The sequence below is a fragment of the Lipophrys pholis genome (assembly GCF_963383615.2).
Source record: "Lipophrys pholis genome assembly, chromosome: 7".
Classification (NCBI taxonomy): Eukaryota; Metazoa; Chordata; class Actinopteri; order Blenniiformes; family Blenniidae; genus Lipophrys; species Lipophrys pholis.
In genome coordinates this window covers 29850926-29871727 of record NC_137638.1, presented here as the reverse complement: position 1 = coordinate 29871727, position 20802 = coordinate 29850926, and the positions used below count along the sequence as shown (strand labels likewise).

The 20802-nt window shown below is 41.4% G+C and overlaps 1 protein-coding gene across 1 annotated transcript; it reads left to right on the top strand.

Annotated features, from left to right (window-relative positions):
* Positions 1 to 1226: 1226 nt before the first annotated feature.
* ppic (peptidylprolyl isomerase C) lies at positions 1227 to 7094 on the top strand (the record flags this gene model as incomplete). The annotated part of the gene is made up of 6 exons (XM_080467462.1): positions 1227 to 1337; positions 2452 to 2565; positions 2656 to 2749; positions 3110 to 3177; positions 3274 to 3390; positions 6966 to 7094. The coding sequence occupies 6 exons, from the start codon at positions 1227 to 1229 to the stop codon at positions 7092 to 7094; spliced, it is 633 nt and encodes a 210-aa protein (XP_080323588.1).
* Positions 7095 to 20802: the final 13708 nt, after the last annotated feature.

Genomic DNA, 20802 nt, shown 5'->3' with positions numbered 1-20802 from the left:
GTTACTTTCAGCACCTGCCAACAGCACCCCCCCCCATCATCTCAACATGAAAATGAAAACCAGTTTTGCCAAAACCTCTGTGCTGATCACTGCCTGGCCTCCTGCACCATGTTTATATTTTAACCTTTGACCTTCATTCTTTGTTTTTTTTTTTCTGACTCATGGTTTTATTATCAGATTTTTACTATTACTGGTATTTATTTACCCAGTGATGTAGTTGATGACTGAACTTCTACTTATACTTCATATTTCCTTGTGAAATAACCAGTGCACAACTACTGTGCTTTAACTGTAGCTCCAATACTCAGCATCAACTTCATAATGGTGAACAAAATAAAAAAAAACAAGACTCTTCTAAAGGTAAGAACCTCCTGGTGCACGGGTCCGTGAATCATCTCTTTCACTCAGCTCAGGGTCTGGTTCGGTTAATTCAGGAGTAATAAAGCATTATAACATGCATTTATCTTGTAATGACTGCAAGCTCCGTGAAGGGGGCGGGTCTAATCAACCACATGTCTGCCTTCCCTAAAGTAGCTCAGAGGAGTTAAATGCAACAGATATATGTATATATGCAGTGACGGACTTGCCTGGATTTCCACCCTGGGCAAATATATTTTAATGAAATATAACTTTAATTAATTATATTATCACTAAAGGATTTTTATATGGATTTGTATAAACATATTATGTATGTGGGTAGATGGAGTTTATATGATTGGACACATGTTAAAATATCACATGTTTGAGATTAATTAATATAATAATAAAAAATAAAATAACAACAAAAGAAAACTTCCTGTTTATGAATGGGTGAACGTCATTACCAATGGAAGTTCTACTGGGGCTGGTGAAGCCCCAGTAGAACTTGTGGTGAAATATATTTACAACAACTCCTACCATGAAATATGTCTCTAAATATCACTCCGCTCAGACCCGATTTATAATGACAGGAGATGGTAGGGAGATCAGATTCCACTCAATTGAAGCTTATGATAATCTAATAATCGACTATTAAAAAATAATTATCTTGTTCTACACAGTGGGTGGGGCTTCACTCAGGCCCCGCCCACATGAGAGCGCGCTCATGTGACGTAACGGCGTGCGGAGCGGCGCGTCATCTTCCTCCATCCTCCTGCTGTGAGCCGCTGTGATTTCCTCCGTGTCCGCTCCTCCACACCGGTTCCTGCCGCCGCTGCTCCGCCGCTCCGCTCCGGGAACGAAACAACATGGAGCCCCGCTGCGTCCTCTGCCTCCCGGCTCTCCTGCTCCTCTCTGCCGCCTGCCTGCAGCCGAGCTCCGGAGCAGCGTCCAGGACCGGACCGAGAGTCACCGAGAAGGTGTGTGTGTGTGTGTGTGTGTGTGTGTGTGTGTGTGTGTGTGTGTGTGTGTGTGTGTGTGTGTGTGTGTGTGTGTGTGTGTGTGTGTGTGTGTGTGTGTGTGTGTGTGTGGACGTGGGGGAGGCCATGAAGATTCTTCTAGAATAAGTGTGACAGCCCACAGCTGCACACACGTCAGTCCAGCTGTTTCGTGCTGCGCAGTGCGGCATGTGCAGTATAAATCAGTAAAAGGAAGATGCTCTATAATCTGAGTGTTAGGGGAGGAAGATGCTCTATAATCTGGATGTTAGGGGGGGAAGATGCTCTATAATTTGGATGTTAGGGGAGGAAGATGCTCTATAATATGGATGTTAGGGGAGGAAGATGCTCTATAATCTGGATGTTAGGTGAGGAAGATCCTCTATAATCTTGATGTTAGAGGTGGAAGATGCTCTGTAATCTGGGAGTTAGGGGAAGAAGATGCTCTATAATCTGGATGTTAGGTGAGGAAGATGCTCTATAATCTGGATGTTAGGTGAGGAAGATGCTCTATAATCTGAATGTTAGGGGAGGAAGATGCACCATCATCTGGATGTTAGGTGAGCAAGATGCTCTATAATATGGATGTTAGGGGAGGAAGATGCTCTATAATCTGGATGTTAGGTGAGAAAGATGCACTATAATCTGGATGTTAGGTGAGGAAGATGCACTATAATCTGAATGTTAGGGGAGGAAGATACTCTATAATCTGGATGTTAGGTGAGGAAGATGCACTATAATCTGGATGTTAGGTGAGGAAGATGCTCTATAATCTTGATGTTAGAGGTGGAAGATGCTCTATAATCTGGATGTTCGAGGAGGAAGATGCTCTATAATCTGGATGTTAGAGGGAGAAGATGCTCTATAATCTAGTCGTTAGCCCTTCTTTAAAAAACTGAATTATGAACTTGTGACAATGAGGACCAGATTACATGAACTACCAACAAGCAGACAGCTCCTAGAAAGAGAAGCTCAAGGCTGCTAATGCTAATGATGTTTGCTGTAGACACAGACAGTAGGTGGGCTTTGCTCCACCCCCTACATCTACAAGCCCCTCCCCCTCCCTCTCAGTGCAGCCTCTCTTCCTCCTATCCAGGTCTTCTTCGACATCACAGTTTCAGGTCACGAGGTTGGACGCATCGTCATCGGCCTGTTTGGAGAAGTCGTTCCCATCACTGTCGGCAACTTCGTTGCCCTGGCAACCGGAGAGGTGACACGCACACACAGACTGGCCATATTGTTGTGATTGGTCTGATTGGATCCCTTCTCAGTAACACATCTCTTTGCGTGTCTCCGTCAGAAAGGATACGGCTACAAAGGCACCAAGTTCCACCGAGTCATCAAGGACTTCATGGTCCAGGGAGGAGACTTCACGGCTGGAGACGGGACCGGAGGTGAGAACCTTGTCCTCCGACATTCAGGTGGCTTCAGCACAGGCACGGTGGTGGGAGCATCACGAGGCGGACTCGCGTGTTATGTCCTGCTGAAATCAGATAAAGCTTTTTAATGGTGAGCATGGTGGAGGCATCATCATGGTGCTAGCTGTGTCTTATGAGTGCGGTCATAGTTCTCTGAAAAGTTCTCAAACAATGGCAGCAAATAAGTCATAATGTAAAGAAAAAGAAAAGCAATGCGAGAAGTGATTGGTCACAAAGTTAAAGTTGGAAGTAAAACAGAGGAAGATCTTGTGATAAAGTTTAAATAATTGTTGTGGAGGAGCGACGCAGCATCTCTGACTGAAACCTGTGCTGCAGGTCACAGCATCTACGGGACAACTTTCACCGATGAGAACTTCAGACTGAAGCACTCAGGAGCAGGCTGGGTGAGCAACACACACACACACACACACACACACACACACACACACACACACACACACATTAAACAATGTGTGTGTGTGTGTGTGTGTGTGTGTCAGGTGAGCATGGCGAACGCCGGACCGGACACTAACGGCTCTCAGTTCTTCATCCTGGCTGCCAGAGCGCCGTGGCTCGACGGGAAACACGTGGTGTTTGGAAAAGTCCTGGACGGGATGGTGAGTCGGAGCGCCACGACGAGCCTCATGATGAGAACACAATCAGACTGAGGATACACAGGAAACACACGCTGCACTCATTTCAACTGCTTTAAAACTTTAACCTGAACTTCCATTAAAAAGAGTCTGAGGCGATGCTTCCAGGAACTTATTTCTGATCCGTGAAGCCTCGTCTGCTTCACTGTTACTGAAATGACTCCACAGTGTTTCTCCACATGTGAGATAAATAAAGGGATATCTTATCTTATCTTATCAAATATAATGACAAAGCATTGTTCTTTGGACCCCACACCATTTTCACAGAATCACTGAGCAGCTTCAGTTCAGACCAGGATCACTTCACGGCAGACCAAACTGGAATCAGTTCAGATCCGACTGAGTTCAATTCGATGCAGGAAAAGTCGGTATTAGTCAAAAGCAGGTTAACATGCGGCTCCGTTCAGAAAATGTTAAGTTCAGTTCCTTTTCAGCTGCTGAATTTTCATGCTGAGCCTGTGTGCGTCCAAATTCATGAGGATCTTCTGGGAAAACTCAAATATGTTCTTCAAGTGTCTTAGAAACTGATATCCAGGGTTTAGATCAGCCCAAATAGAAAGATGAATGTCACTATGGTACGTTCCATGTTGTGGGAGAATTTGAAGCCTTCAAAGATGACTCCACATCTTCTGAAACACTCTTGTCCTCTGAATGTGTAACTGAGGTGAGGTCCCCTCCACATCCTCAGCAGCACAAAAAAACACAAACATGAAACATGTTATACTGTGTAGTTACCTGAGTGTTTTCATTTCTATAGTCCCAAACTACTATCACAGTGAGATGAACCAGACAGCTCCAATCAACTTAGGTACTATTTTACTTTGTCTTTAGAGACATTTTAACATTTCCTCTGTATCAGAAACTACGTTTGATAGTTGGCCTCTTTGAAAGTTTGACCTTTTGCTTGGTGGTTTGGCCTGAATTGGCCCCCAGGCCTTATGATTGACTCTCCTGCTCTACGTAGTGAAAGTGACCTGATGGAGTACTTTGTTACTTCAACTGAACCTGTGGATCTCTGTACTAATGTGAGTGCACAGCTTTACAAATGTATAACAAAAAAACTACTTTCGGGATATTCAGGGCATAATCCTCACACAGTATATTTGTCTACAGTACAGACTCAAGCCAACACTCTTGTTATGATCGAAATGTAAGATGAACTGATGAACTACTGAGTTGCCAAGATCAAGCTGCAAATCACAAAGTCTTGAAAAAGTTCTATTTTCTTAAACCTAACCGGCCAGTATGCTATATTTAAACTCGAAACTTGATTCAAAGTACCTATAAACTTTACTTTTTAGTTTTTAGCAAATATTGTATTCATTAAAATATCATTTTTTCATTTAGTTATTTTTCTATTAAAGAACATAAGTATGAAAAAAGTTTAAATATTTTGGGATGTCATTTATCTATGAATGTTTCATTCTTCTGGAGACTCTTCAGAATAAATGTTCCATTTGAAGAAGAAGCAGGTAACACTGCTACATGGACAATATCCAGTGATCAACTTACCCGGTCCTCCTTAAGGAGAGTATATTGATCTTAATTAAAGGAAACAACCAGGCTTCTTAGGACACACACTCATCCTCCTGATGGTGAAGACATGAGACTGAAACAGGAGACGGACAACAGAGCAGTTTAGTCCCATTTAGAAGAGCAGAAAGTCGGCATGAAGAGGACAGACTGTGTGAAGTACAGGCAGCCTGATTTGACTTGTTTTCCCCAGGAAGACGATCAACACTCTTAAAACCACACAAATGTACCTGGAGTGGTCATTTCTAGTAAACAAGGGGTTGTTGGTGGGTGTACATGGAGTACAATGAAGACACTGTCCAACACTGGAAATAACAACACTTCACAATCATTTATGGAAAGATACCTCAAACAGTTTGTCTTCTTCTCAATGCGCTCTTTCAAACTGTAAGAAAAAGTACTAATAAGAACACAAAATTATGAAAATGCTGAAATACTTAGGAGGTTTCCTGTAAATCTCAATATAACCTAACAAATGCATTAAAATGATGTTCTGAGCATTGTCACAATCTAATGTAAGCTCAGTAAGAATGTAGATTAATTAATATTCCTTTAACATAACAACCAAGAACACATTGAAAGACAAATTCTGCGGGAGTAAATTATCGTGGACAAATGAAAAATAGTCAGGAGAAAAAGTAAATCATTACATTGACTCTGTACTAAAAGTATTGATTAGTTTACTTGTACGTTTTTACTATGTTATATAAATAACATATTGCCAAATATACATCACAACATGAAATAATCTAAATTGAACCTAAATCTATCTACCAGTACCAGTACACACAACACGGAGACACGGTTTTCTCTACAAACAGATATTCTGTGCAAAGCCCATCACTTTAAATACTATTTAATGATCCCTGGTGAAAGAAACACCATCTTCATATACACTGCAGTTACTCTAAATTAACTGAATTGTCACGGAGCTGACCATGCTCGTGGCCACTTGAACAAAATGACTTTAGAACAAACGTTCTTCCAATAATAAGGTTAAAAAATAACTAAATGAGTCAATCAAGCACAGATTGCTGTGTTGAGACAGATGACAGATGGATCACATATTTTAACACAACAGACTAAATTTTAACACATAATTCATATTATATTACCTACAAATAGATAGGTCGTAATTAATTTCAGGGGGTCAGAGGAAGTAAACGGCCAGTAAAGTAACTTAAATATTTTTTTAAAACTCACCATTAATAAGGATTCCTCCTACAGTAAAGCAAGCTGCTAACTAAGCACAGTTCTTGGCGAGATACTCCAAACATCACATGAGACAAAGTCAACATGAGGACAGCTTTACACACCTCAACTAATAATAAAGCATGCACATTATTTCATTTCAAGTACTGAGACAAAAGTAAACTTAACATGAAGATTATTATCACGCACTTTGTCCTCCCTGCAGTCCCTTTCCAGCTCAATACGGGACGTATACCTTTGTTTGAGAATACGAGACGATTCCGTTTTTCAAGGGACGGTTGTCAACCCATTCTTTACACATCTTTACTTTGGCCGCAGCCATCTTTGCTTTTTAAGTGCTTTTAGCTGTTTTCAGTTATTTTACCTGTTTTGGACCTTCCATAATTCTTTGTTTGGTTTCTCTTTATAAGTTTACCAGTTAACCTGTGAAACATGCTAGGCAGCTAACACGTTAGCATGTGACGCAGGATTTAGAACGGACCCCCGGTCTAAACATGTCTGGGTTGTGGTGAAGATTGATTATTTATTTCTAATCCACTAACTGGGGCACAAAGTCCAGTGTTTGGTTTAAAAAGTTCTCCCAGCAGGCACATTTGTAGAAGCTGCAACGGGAACTGGAATTAGTCAGCAGTGTGCTAATGTTAGCTTAGCTAACATATTGAAGTGTGTGTGTGTGTGTGTGTGTGTGTGTGTGTGTGTGTGTGTGTGTGTGTGTGTGTGCGTGTGCGTGTGCGTGTGCGTGTGCGTGTGCGTGTGCGTGTGCGTGCGCGTGCGTGTGCGTGTGTGTGTGTCAGTCTGTAGTTCACACCATCGAGCTCCAGGACACCAACGACAGGAACCTGCCGTACACCGAGTGTGTGATCGTCAACAGCGGGAGGATTCCCGTCAAAGAGCCCTTCGTGGTGGAGGTGGAGGGCTGGTAGACACACACACACACACACACACACACACACACACACACACACACACACACACACACACACACACACACACACACACACACACACATAGACACAGACACACACACACACACACACACACACACACACACACACACACACACACACACACACACACACACGCCACAACCCCTACAGGTGTGCCAAATTCAGTTGTTTTTTTAAATGCTAACCTGCTCCCATCAGCGGATGAGCTTCTATATTTCCTCTTGGAGTTGGAAACAAAGTGAATAAATAAGAAAGTACAGCAGTTTTCTACCAGCTATCAAAGTATCCATACATCAAACAGGAAGCTAACATGTTTACGTGCTAACTGGGAAACTCATGAGCTAATGTTAGCAGGCTAGCACGGGCTAAAAAAGAGTTTTACTTTATAAGAGATTTATTTACGTTATTTTTTATTATACCTGCAATACAAGTGGAAGAGATCAGTTTGAGATTTGAAAATATAACAAATAGCCCAGATTAAATTTATCAGATTAAAACAGCATCACAACGTATCATAATCTGATGCTATCTAGGCTGTTAGCATCTCCTTGGTTGCCTTTGGTAAAATCCACTGCGATTCCTCGATTGTTCATTAAGTTTTTAGAGAAAACAAATCTGTAATCAAAGTTTTTTCAGTTTATTCTTCACATCTTCTTCCGGAGCCTAAATGTAGCTGCTGATAAGCTAATAATCTTAGCTTGGAAACATATCCGTGGTTTAGTGTTCACTGTGAGGATTTCAACTTTGCAAAGTTTTCTTCGTTATACAACCTTGAAAATGCAATAAATGGATTATTAAATTTCTTTGTGCAACGATGTAAAATCTACAAAGAAGCTTTGTAGTTTTGATTTAACTGTGAGTTTGCACACATGCTGATTTTTATAAGGAGCTATAAAAGTCAAAAGTATATTTAACTGGTGTTTTTTTTTTAGCTTTATTGTGACTTAAATTAGAGATTTATGGGACTTTAAAAAAAAAAAATCACAGCCTTGATCCTTAAGTTCCTATGCAAAAACAACAGATCTGTGTGAGTCTTAAAGGCGAAAATGGGAAAGTTCAGAACAAAGTTTTAGCAACAACGTACAGGAAAGTCATGAAAATGGAAAAAATTATTGTAATCAGTCAAAATGTGATTTAAAGTTTTACATTGCAAATTAAAAGCCCTCATTTCAGAGTAAAAGCCAGATATCAAGGAAGATTAAAAAAACACTTTCATACCAGTTTGTATGTTATTTGACATACAGTATTTATCAAGACACAGGTGTGGAAGACATTTAGTTTATAGCGTCACAGTGTTTACAGTTTACAGCTCATGATTAGATTTTTCAGGCTATAGCGGTCAGTTGCTAACGCTGGTGAACAGAAGCTTCATGAAATGTCTCATTTCACACTTCAATCAGTTTTTTTATGATGAATTCTGAGATTTAAACAAGAATTCGGACAGAAAGTCCAAACTGTGATCTTGCTAATCTGAGTGTTCGGGTGAGATTACTGCTGGAGATTTTCTAGTTTGAAGAAGACAGAGTAGACTCACAGGTTTCCTTGGTTTCACTCTTTTACGTGTTGCTGCCAAAACATTGTGCGTTTGCCAAACGTTCTTCACTTCAGTCTGAGTGATGCTGAGATGAGTAATCAGACTACTTTTATCTAACAGAATGCTTCAAGTTTAGGTCTTATTTTTGAAAATATTTATACTTTTTTTTTTTCTGATGCATCCTGACATACACATGTTGTATTTGCTCTGGACGTTGAAAACCTTTAATGACCTCACACATCAGATTAATATATGCAAAACTGTAGCAAGTGTTTAAAAAAAAACAACCTCTGTAGCACCTTTTTATAATCGGTGTCTTGATGTCAATAAAAATTAAGGTTTGCAAAATAAACCCCGAAGAACTACAGCACAAGTTACGCCGGACTGAAATGTAAACTATGATGTGTACTTTGTGTTGGTTGTTTGAAATTCTCGTTCAGGGATGTCCAACTTGTTTCAGCTCACCCTCCACAAACTGCCCCATCTGAGGTAACATGTTAGCGTCGTAATCTTTCCAAAGTTTTTCCTTCGTTTTACCACGAACGTTTACATTTCAAGCACTCTTTACAGAATTAAACTATAAACTATATCAGCGTTTGTCTTTGGTGCCAATGCTAACAGCTACCTTCCACTTTTGATTTAGTCTTCAGTTTTCAGTGTTACCTCAACTGTTAAGGGAAAAAAAGACCCCCAGTGGACAATTTAGGAACAGCAGCTGTTTTTTGTTGTTTTTTAAAATGATCTCCCTGTTGTGTCATTTGTACTCTGTTACAGTAGCTTTGTAATGTAGCAAACTGACCACCGATCTTCCTTTGTGACCGAGGTCGATGCAGCATTTAAAAAAAAACAAACCTCTGTAACATATCAGATTTTTTTCTTTTTTCATGGTTTTTACCAACAAGGCTGAAAAATGTGCCAATGACTTATTTTGAAAAATAAAAAAGCTTCTGCAAAATGATTGTGACTAATGATTCTTTTACTGGTTCACTTCACAGGAACAATATTCTCAACTGTCACATTCGTGTGTTAGTTCATATTTACATGACACTTGACAAAAGTCCAACCTATGGAAGCTAAAAGACGTCCTCATATACACCTCTCTTTTTTTACAAATCCTGCAGCTTCCTCTTCCTGAATATTCAGCTTCACACTTCATCTCCGAATCAAGGATCTATTCTATCAGACTGCTATCGATCGATAATACAAATATTTCGAACAATATTTGCGATACACCCACAACTTCCATTAACTTAGCTTAGCCACAAAGCTACACTTCTTTTCTCTGTGTGATGAATATTAAAGGTGAAAAAACATTTGTGGAATGTAAGAACTAGCATTATGATAACAGGGCTTTTTTATTTTATACATTTGGAAACTTTTGGGCAATGCTACTCCGAAGGCCTCGTACACACGGAGAAGAAAACGCGTCTGAAATGAAGTTTTCTTTACATGCAAAACCAGTGAAAACACTGTGGCGTTAATCCCAGTGGTGGCGCTGCAACAGTAACCAAATGCATAACACTCAAAACTCAGTAAATGGCAATCGATAAAACAATCATTTGTGTGGACTGATGACGAAGTAGAGCTGCCTTCTGTTCTCTCTGGGGGTCCTTCCTCCAGAGAGGACAGAAGGACAGAAGCCTCCTTTTAGTCCATATGGAGTCACGGTGGCACTATAGAGACGGTAGTAGCGCAGGTATATTTGTCACCTGCAACGTTCTCCAGCTCTTGTGGGGAAACCCCAAGTCTCTCCCAGACCAAACCAGATCCAGAGAGTCCAGGGCAGAACTCCGGGGGTCTTCCTCCCAGGCCCACGTGCCTGATACAGTGTGGTTTTTGGCAGCCATTTTAGTTTTAGTATTAGTTTCACTCTTTTGTATGAAAGTGCGTATGAGTTATAGTCACATTTTAGTCATTTCTACATGTGATAGTTTTAGCCAAAAGGTTTTAGTCAGTTTCAGCAAAACAAAAGTGTTATTGTTAAATTAATTTAGATCAAAAAGTATTAGTATTAGTATAATAATCAATGTTGACAGGTTGTATCAAATCTTGAAATTCACAAAACAACAGTTAACCTTAACGCTTTTGCATAATAACCAGAATCCATTGCCAGATTGATAACTAGTCTCGATTTTCCAATAACTGCAGATCAACACTGCCATGTTGGGCAGAAACCCTTCATCTCCATATTTCAGCTTATATTTTCTCACGAATCGATGCCCTCTTTCATCATACAACAAAGTCACACAAAAGTATCAAAAATAGCAGATCTACAAGTTCTACACATGGCGACACCTTGTGAGCCAGTCGATCGGCTATTTTCACCAATAACTGCAATAATAAAGGAATGGTAAAGGAATGGAATTTCCTTTTTTGTTTGGACAGATAAAGAAGCAGAGCTGCTCCTCAATGTGGTGGTAGAATGGAACATAAAACGTACAAACAAGCCCTGCTGGTACGGGATCCATTCTCATCACACCAAACTGTAAACACGTTCCCAAATCTCCTTGGTGGCTGGAGTTCTCATTAACCTTGTTGTGGTGACTCGTAGCTGTGTCTACGTGTGAATACCAGGCCCAAACCCAGAGAACTAGCACCGTTTTTTAAATGCCAGTGTAAACTACTCTACTACTACTGTAGAAACTACCGCTCTATTATTTGGCTCTATGGAGGCTTCATATCAGGTCAATTCACACACTTGTGAATTAGTATAAAAGAGGAGGGAGGAGATGCTCCGTCTCTCCTCAAACTAAAATGACATCATTGATTTGTGTGTGACAGACCACAAACTAACATTTTTGTCCCATTTTTGTCTCGTCTCGTCAATGAAAACTCACATGTTTCGTTATGTTAGAGTCATCAAAGAGCCATGTTTAGATCTGTCTTGTTATCGTCAAAATCTTGTGTTGTCCTTTCTGTTGATCCACAGCCAGTCACTGAGTTTATCTGCTGCTGTACACAGAGCCTTGGCGGAACACCGGCTATCTTGGCTGTCGTGTACCACAGTACTACGTCTGGTTGGACTCTAACCTCCAGTCCCTTGCAGTCTGCAGGAAACTTCTCTTCCTCTGGTGTTGGTTGATATGCAGAGGGTTGGCCTGCCGGTACAAATGGAATGAAGTGAGCTTCCAGCTGGTGTTTGTTGGAGAGTATTCATGACTGCTCGCCTCTGTTCCAAGACTGATGCCAGCATGCTCGCTTGGGACGCCACATTTCTCGGCTTTAAACGGAGCATCCTGACAGAATGTGCTTTAATGATCCTCAGGCTTAACATAAAGAGCATTTAGGGCCTTCTGCAAACTACTATTTTAGGTTCTGGGGGGTCGGTAGGACATCTTATGTGGCTCCTGTTAATAAACCCAGTGGATGTCTGCCTGTCTCCCAGATGGTCCTTGTTCCCTGTCTGGTGAGACACAACTTTCATAAGCAGCTCTGCTTCTTCTTGTCTTCTTATCTCCCTCATGACAATGTGTCTCCTCAGCACTGGTGTTGCTTTGCCCCATGGAGGTTTGTTTAGAATCAGTACGAAGCTCGCTCCACCTTGATGAACTTTTCCAACTCTATCTTTAAATAAGATATTAGACCAGGGGTCGGGAACCTATGGCTCGCGAGCCAGGTGTGGCTCTTTTGATGATTGCATCTGGCTCGCTCGCAGATTTCGGCTTTTCAGATAAAACATAAAATATCACTCGTTTTAATCCATCTATCGATGTTCCACTGCTCATGTCCTGTTCAGGGATGCAGTTGGCTGCAGGAGCAATTGTCCTTTATTTTAATTGGATGATAATTGCTTACGTTGGCCGTTGCTGGGTAAACAGGTAAACGCACCATTTTGAATGAGTCCGCTAGGTTATTAGCTCAAAGCTAACCCTTCGACAAAGGAGATGGCGAAAAGAAAAAAAGATGAGGAGTATCGTACATTTCAGGACGAATGGACTGAAGAATTCGCCTTTGTGGAGAGAGCAGGTGCTGCGGTGTGCCTAATTTGCAATGACAAAATTGCATCGATGAAGCGGTCGAATGTAAAGCGGCACTTCGACACTCGTCATGCTACCTTTGTATCAAAATACCCTGCGGGAGACAGCAGGAAGAAAGCGTGCCAAGAGCTACTGAGCAGGGTGCAAACGAGCCAGCGTATGGACCCGGCAAGGTGACTATAATTCCGCTAGTTTCGCTGGATCTTTAGCAATAGTGAAGAATGGAAAACCATTCACAGATGGCGAGTATGCTAAAACGTTCATGCTGGATGTAGCCAATGAACTTTTTGATGATCTTCCGAACAAAGACAAGATAATCAAACGGATACAAGACATGCCTCTGTCGGCAAGAACTGTTCATGATCGTACCATCATGATGGCAAACCAAGTGGAGGAAACGCAAGTGAAGGACATAAATTCAGCGCCGTTCTTTTCCCTGGCGTTGGATGAGTCAACAGACGTAAGTCATCTGTCGCAGTTCAGTGTGATTGCAAGATATGCTGCTGGTGACACACTGCGTGAAGAAAGTCTTGCTGTTTTGCCAATAAAAGGGTCCACAAGAGGTGAAGATTTATTCAAGTCTTTCATGGAGTTCGTTCATGAAAAAAATCTGCCTATGGATAAACTTATCTCCGTGTGTACTGATGGTGCTCCGTGTATGGTGCTCCGTGTGTACTGATGGTGCTCCGTGTATGGTGCTCCGTGTGTACTGATGGTGCTCCGTGTATGGTGGGGAAAAACAAAGGATTTGTGGCGCTTCTCCGTGAACATGAAAATAGACCCATCCTAAGTTTCCATTGCATTCTACACCAGGAGGCACTTTGTGCTCAGATGTGTGACGGGCAGCTTGGCGAAGTGATGTCGCTTGTCATTCGTGTGATCAACTTTATTGTTGCTCGAGCCTTAAATGATCGCCAGTTTAAAACGCTGCTGGATGAAGTTGGAAATAACTATCATGGTCTGCTTTTGCACAGCAATGTGCGTTGGTTGTCAAGAGGGAAGGTGCTCAGCCGTTTTGCGGCTTGCCTGAACGAAATCGGGACTTTCCTTGAAATGAATGGCATCGAGCATCCTGAGCTAGCCGAAACTGAGTGGCTCCTCAAGTTTTACTATCTCGTGGATATGACTGAACATCTAAACCAGCTCAACGTGAAAATGCAAGGCATTGGAAATACAGTGTTATACCTTCAACACGCTGTGTTTGCTTTTGAAAACAAGCTGGAGATCTTCATCAAGGATCTGGAAACAGGTCGTTTACTACATTTTGAAAAACTGAGACAATTTAAAGATGCATGCACAGCAAGTGAGCCCACTCAAAACCTTGATCTCCGCCAGCTAGATGGCTTCACATCCGGTCTCCTACAGTCGTTCAAAGCACGCTTTGGAGAATTTCGTGAGCACACTGGTCTTTTTAAGTTCATCACCCATCCAACCGAGTGTTCACTGAACACAGCCGACCTGAGTTACATTCCTGATGTCTCCCTCAGAGATTTTGAAGCAGAAGTGGCTGACCTGAAGGCCTCAGACATGTGGGTGAATAAGTTCAAGTCGCTGAATGAAGATTTGGAAAGAATCGCACGACAGAAAGCAGAGTTGGCCAGCAAGCACATGTGGACAGAAATGAAAAAACTTCAACCCGAAGACCAGCTGATTATCAAAACTTGGAACGCGCTTCCTGTCACATACGACACACTGAAGCGTGTGAGTATTGCTGTATTGACCATGTTTGGATCTACGTATTCATGTGAGCAGTCATTTTCACATCTTAAAAACATCAAGTCCAACCTACGATCACGTTTAACGGATGAAAGCCTCAACGCCTGCATGAAGCTTAACCTCACCAAGTACCAACCAGACTACAAAGCCATCAGCAAATCCATGCAGCACCAGAAGTCGCATTAATGGTGAGTATGATGACAATAATATTTAAAAGAATAAATTCAAAGGCTTATTATACTCACATTTAGTTGAATTCAGTCTTAATATATGTTATATGGCTCTCACTAAAATAAATTTCCAAATATTTTGCTTTCATGGCTCTCTGAGTCAAAAAGGTTCCCGACCCCTGTATTAGACTGAGCTCTATGAACAGCCTCCGATGGGCTGCCTTTGTTCCCCGTTGCAACTCGAAGAGAAGCTGTTTGAAAACGTTGTCCTCCGATTCCACGAGAATCATGACAAGCCTTGCGATAAAGAACATTCTCATTATTGTTTAACTTGCAATAAAATGTGATCATTTGGTGTTAAAGTTGGAACAAGCTCAGTGACTTGTAACACAAGTACATCCCGGTAGTCCTTCAAAGATGTCTTGTTGGTTTTCATGGTTACCACATGCAGGTTAAAGGTCCTTCTATGTGAACCAGTTCGTGGGTTTCAAACGTTATTCTACCGGATGTTTTCACTGATTCTTTGTCCTGGTGTCCAGGGGAGGTAATGTAGACATTCACACAGTCTTTCGCCAAGAGACATTTCAGTCGTCCTCTTTGTTCCTTTTACTGGTCTCACATTAGCTGTACTCAACACTGTCCCCATAGGTCAGCGGGAGTATTACACTGGTTGCCACACATTTATACACTCCCTGGAAGCGTACTAAATTACACTCATGTATATTGTGTGTGTGTGTGTGTGTGTGTGTGTGTGTGTGTGTGTGTGTGTGTGTGTGTGTGTGTGTTGCTGTTAAGCGGGATGATTATGGCGGGTAAAAGGTGAGGCTGCAGAGGAAAACAGAGCTGACAGCTGATCTCTCCGCTTGGACACAAAAGTGCTGCTAATGAGAACTACAGCGGGTGATTTGTTTTCCCTTGTTCTACAACACACACACACACACACACACACACACACACACACACACACACACACACACACACACAGACAGGGGAGTTAAACATTGGTGAAGACAAAGGTCAGAGCGGAGCAGTAATCTCTGGAGGAAGACGGAGGCGAGCAGAAAACACATCGGAGCTGTGAAAAGTCAGAAATGAACCTCGGCAGAGCTTCATTCTCTTCATGTGGCTTGAAGCTGAAGCTTGTTGATCTGCTTCAGTTCTCCACCTTTGGGTCCAGGAAGCTTCTTCCATGTGTTTCTCTCAGAGTTCACCTGATGTGGCTCACGTCCGTCCGTCCAGGCTGTAATCTGGACGTCTGTTTGACAGCCAGAAGTAGTTGACAAATGACACATAAAGACAAAATGATGGACATCTAAGACACCCAGAATCAGTTGAAAGACACAGGTCACAAGCTGCCTGTTCAGTCCAACTGCCTGTATAATGAATGATTTGTCATTAAAATATTGACTAGTTCTGACCATTTATTGTTTTGGTCACAAGGTGTTGAACTTTTCAAGTCTCCATGGAGAAACTGGCCACTTTGAGAACCTTCCATCTCGTGAATACTACTATGTACATGAGTAAATGTTTTATCAGCACTGTCAGTTGTCCTTTTCAGTTGTCTCATTGGTGGGTAGTGCTCTCGCCTCACAGACAGAAGGTTGTGGGTTCAAATCCAGCTGGAGGTGTTTGTGGAGTTTGCATGTGTGTGAATGGGTTTTCTCTGGGTACTCTGGTTTCCTCCAACATTTCAAAAACATGCATGTGATTGTAATCGGTAATGCTAAATTGTCCATAAGTCTGTGTGTGTCCTGTGTAAGGCTGATGACTTGTCCTTTTTCTTTTGAAACGTATTTTCATTGACGTCCATATGACGTCCAGACAAGACGTAAATACAACGTCCAAGAAAGACGTCTAAACAATGTCATTCTGGTCCCTCTGAGGACGTCTTCTGGATGTATAGAGACGACTTCTTTTAGACGTGTTTTGGACATTTTGCTCAGTGGGCAACCTCCTCTGCTGAAGCCCTTTGGTAACACTGGATCAGAACTTCACTCAACATTCAGAATTTTAGTTACTTTAGTTACTTTCACAGTGTGAACCTGCTGAGTTTTGGCCTAATGAAGATAAAAAAGAGATTCTCCAGTAAATATGGGAAAGATGAACAAATGAAAGTCTCAGCCCCTGGACTGCAGAGCCATCATTAAGTGTTAACAGACCATTTTTATTCTACAAAACAATACATTCACAAGGTCCTCTATATTAAAGACAAGCTAATGTGTCCAAATACAAGAAGTTACCGTCACTCATGAAGCACTGTTCTTCTGCACATGCTCAGTAGATGGACATGAAGAACGATGGTTCCTCCAGAGAGTCTCTGCAATAACAATCCAACTAGCTCGTCTGTCCATCCGAATGTCCGTCCCATTGTTAAGGCTTAGGACGTACAGTTCTCTGCACACGTGTGAGTGGTTTCATTACAATAACTACCAACAGCGCCCGTTAGTACGCTAACTACACCGTTTTCAGAACGTTGCCATGGAAACGTGAAACATTTCTGAAACAAAAACGCAAAAAGAAGCATTTTCGTTTCAAACTTTGACACTTTCACTTTTGAATCCAGACACACAAAATACATACACTTTTATTCCTTATACATACGATCTTCATCCGCAAGCTTTATTTTCATCTTAGGGAAAGTCCTATATTTTTAATGAACTTTTCTGAATAATCCCTGAGTGTGTTGCGATTAAATTTTTATCATTTCGACTGTAAATCAATGACTTTGTCTGATAGAAAAACTTTAATGGTAATTTACAGGAAAGGGCTTTAAAGGTGATTTATTTTCATCTCTATATTCTACCTAAATAAACTCTTGACTTCAAATATTTGAGAATTACAATAATCAAGTATTGCTCAAGATTATTTAATGAGCTCTTTTTAAAAGTGTTTTCTAAGTGTAAAAATTACCAAAATGGCTTTTTATTTTTCAACTTATTATTAAAACCTCTGCACAGACATTTAAATAAAGTAGAATGATTAGACGAGTGAGTTAAAACACATTTCAGTACATTTGAACCAAGTATCAGTTAAAAATTACACTAAATTACTGGATTACTATGAAACATGTCTGAAATGATAAATATCTGTATGAGTGAGTGCTTGTAGTGAGGGGGACACTGTTTAGCCTCACAGTGATAAAAGCTGAAATCAGAGTACTTAAATGCTTTTGAACACTACTTTGGGTCTTTTGAGAAAGTATATATTGGAAGTAGTAGATTACTGGTCCCAGTTTGTGTGTTTGGAGCTGAAACATTTGAGCTGACTCCACATTTTCTCCCTGCTGTCGTTTCTTTTTGATTGGACTTCTGTGCACAGGACCACCAGGTGGGACCGCGGACCCCCACCACACACACACACACACACACACACACACACACACACACACACACACACACACACACACACACACACACACACACACACACACACACACACACACACACACACACACACACACACACACAGCAGCAGCAGCCCTCCTCGTGTTTGTCAGCCGATATAACAAGACTGTGGGAACCGGGAGAAGTGGCAGCGAGCTGGAGACGGAGGGCAAAGAGAGAGGTGGTGGGTTTTTAAATGGTCCAGAGGGAGGAGGTGGAGGAGGAGGAGGAGGAGGAAGACGAGGAGGAGCATGGTGAAGAGGAGAAAGAGGAGGAGGAAGGATGACATGGATGAGGAGGTGAAAGAGGAGGAGGGGGAGGAAGACGAGGAGGAGGGGCTCCCACAGCGACTGCTAGTTGTTATATTGGGGATCTGTTAGTGGATCAATGAAAGAAGAAAGAAAGAAAGAGAATGGAAGAGAGAGAGGCTGCGTGCAAGGATGACAGGCCTCATTACCACCAAACCTCAGACAGTGATGCCTCTGTGTGTGTGTGTGTGTGTGTGTGTGTGTGTGTGTGTGTGTGTGTGTGTGTGTGTGTGTGTGTGTGTGTGTGTGTGTGTGTGTGTGTGTGTGTGTGTGTGTGTGTGTGTGTGTGTGTGCTCCCAGTGGGCCGCTGTAAGAGAAGCAGAGGATGATGGGATTGGGGTGTTTAAAGGTCATCATCAGACAGAACTAGCAGCTAACCAGCACTCGCTGCTGACAAACCCTCAATCTGCTGCTTCTTAATACTTTTTACATTCTGGAGGAGTTCACGTGTTGCTATCATGTTAATGTTTCCATCGATTGACTCTTCATCACACATTAACACTGGTTAGCTGTTTGCGGGCGGGGCTTAGACTCAGGTAAACGAGAAGGGAAGTGAGTTTCCAGAAATCAATAAAAGACCACAGCACTTTTACAAGGTTCATGTTGATGAAAACACGTTTCAAGTCTAAACTTGTTTTAATAGACGTTAACTTTTATTTTCTGAGAAAACACATAGGATTGACGGCCCTCAGGCCCCGTTTACACGGCAGCATTTCTAATACAAACCCACCGTTTCTGCATTTTACTTTCAGAAAAGCTTGCAGAAGAACTTTTCACCACAGCCCCCATACGCAGGCCCAGAAGCAACTTTTTTGTTTTCGCCTGTTTACACGGCGACGGAGCCCCAGCGTTTTCCAAAAGTTCCATCTTGGGAGTCGTTTTCTAAAAGTTCTTTTTTCAGTGTTTCCGAGCACAGTTGTCATGGAGACGGACACCCAAGACGCAACAAAAGTTGAGCATTTTCACTTGAAAACATCGTTGAAACAGAACCTAGGAGTACCTGGAGCTTCTTCTCTGATCCCCTGGTGGAAAAACTTTAATGAATCACTTCAGCATCATGCTGTTCTGCTTTAACAAGTCCTGGCGCCTTTATTTCTGATTCTTTACACTTTCCAGCTGACATGCTTAAGAAATACTTTACCACTCCTGTTTGAAATCACAGTGATTGTCGACATTTTGCTGTCAAATGATGGTGCTTTTGTTCATATTGCAGTATTTTTACATACGTCTTTTATAGTCGCACAGGACATATTTTTGGGAATCAAAACTTTACCCAACCCAAGAAAGAGCCACAATCTATGTTAACAAGTGTAAATATTCTTTCCTAAGATTTAAAGCCCACCCAGACTTTTTAAAACAAATTTCCTTGACACTTCATGGTTTCTTCTAAATCTAAAGGTTTCCTCAGCTGACTCCACACATTGTTTATCTTCCAGACTTTAAGATGAAATGTTTTCCTTCTTGTTTCTCACATTATGACTTTATGACACATCATCTCGTAGATTGTCTTCTTCTTTTCCATCAAATCTAAGTTCTCGCTGTTGTTAGCATGTAATATCACTTATTGTGTTATTGAGCCAGAGAAAGATCACAGGGCGATAGCACAGTCTGTTCAAGCTTGTATTTTAGTTTAGTTTGAGTTTTATATCTTAGGTTTTTTTTTTAAGGTCAATAAACCATTTATGTAACGTTATTGTTTGTGATGACGCTTTGTTTTTTGAATCAAGTTATCAACAAGATTGTAATGTTTCAGTCTCAGACAGACCAACGCTCTCGATCAACGCGTTTGTAGTCATATATAATAGTTCAAAACACTGTGGACACAGAGAAAAGGAGTTCTCACATTTTCTATTGGCTGCTTTTCTTCTAAATCAATCCTGGAACTCCTGGTAATGACCTTTTATAAAACAGCCAACTGGAGTTTGATCTTCGACTTTTCAGCATTTTAGAGTCAAGAAAAGTGGAGTTTAGTTGGTAACTTTACAAAGTGCAGGTAAAGGTTTGCTGGAGATAATTTAGTCATAAATGAGCTGCAAAAGTGCCGTCTGACATTACCAACCTGGAAGAAGATCATCAGGTGAGCTTGTGTTTCAGATATCAAGTGTCAGAGTTAAAAATACACAGTATTGTGTTCAGGGCCGGTTCACAAGTGAAAACAGAAAATGGACGTCTGTTTCTCCAACAGCGCTGCTCGCAAACACAGAGAATTCCACTTTTGGGATTTGCCAGGGCTCTGTCGCGGTGTAAATGAGCCTAAATGACACTTTTCTGAAAAGCTGTAGTAAATAGATGTTCTGCACATGCTCAGTAGATGGACAATAAGAACTACGTTTCCTCCAGAGAGTCATGACTCTCAGTCTTTATTCTGCTGGACTTGGTAGTTTTATTTTGACAGTCACCATAATAGTCTAATTTTGTCGTCTGTCCACTAGAATGTCTGTTCTCCCATTGTTAATGTTTATAGTGTCTTGTTCTCTGCTCTCATGTGTGTGGTTTCATTACAAAACAAACAACAGCACCAACTAGTGGCCTGGCCTACAAACTACATTGTTTTCCTTGGTCTGCTCTTACAGTGTAAGCAGACATAGTTTTCAGA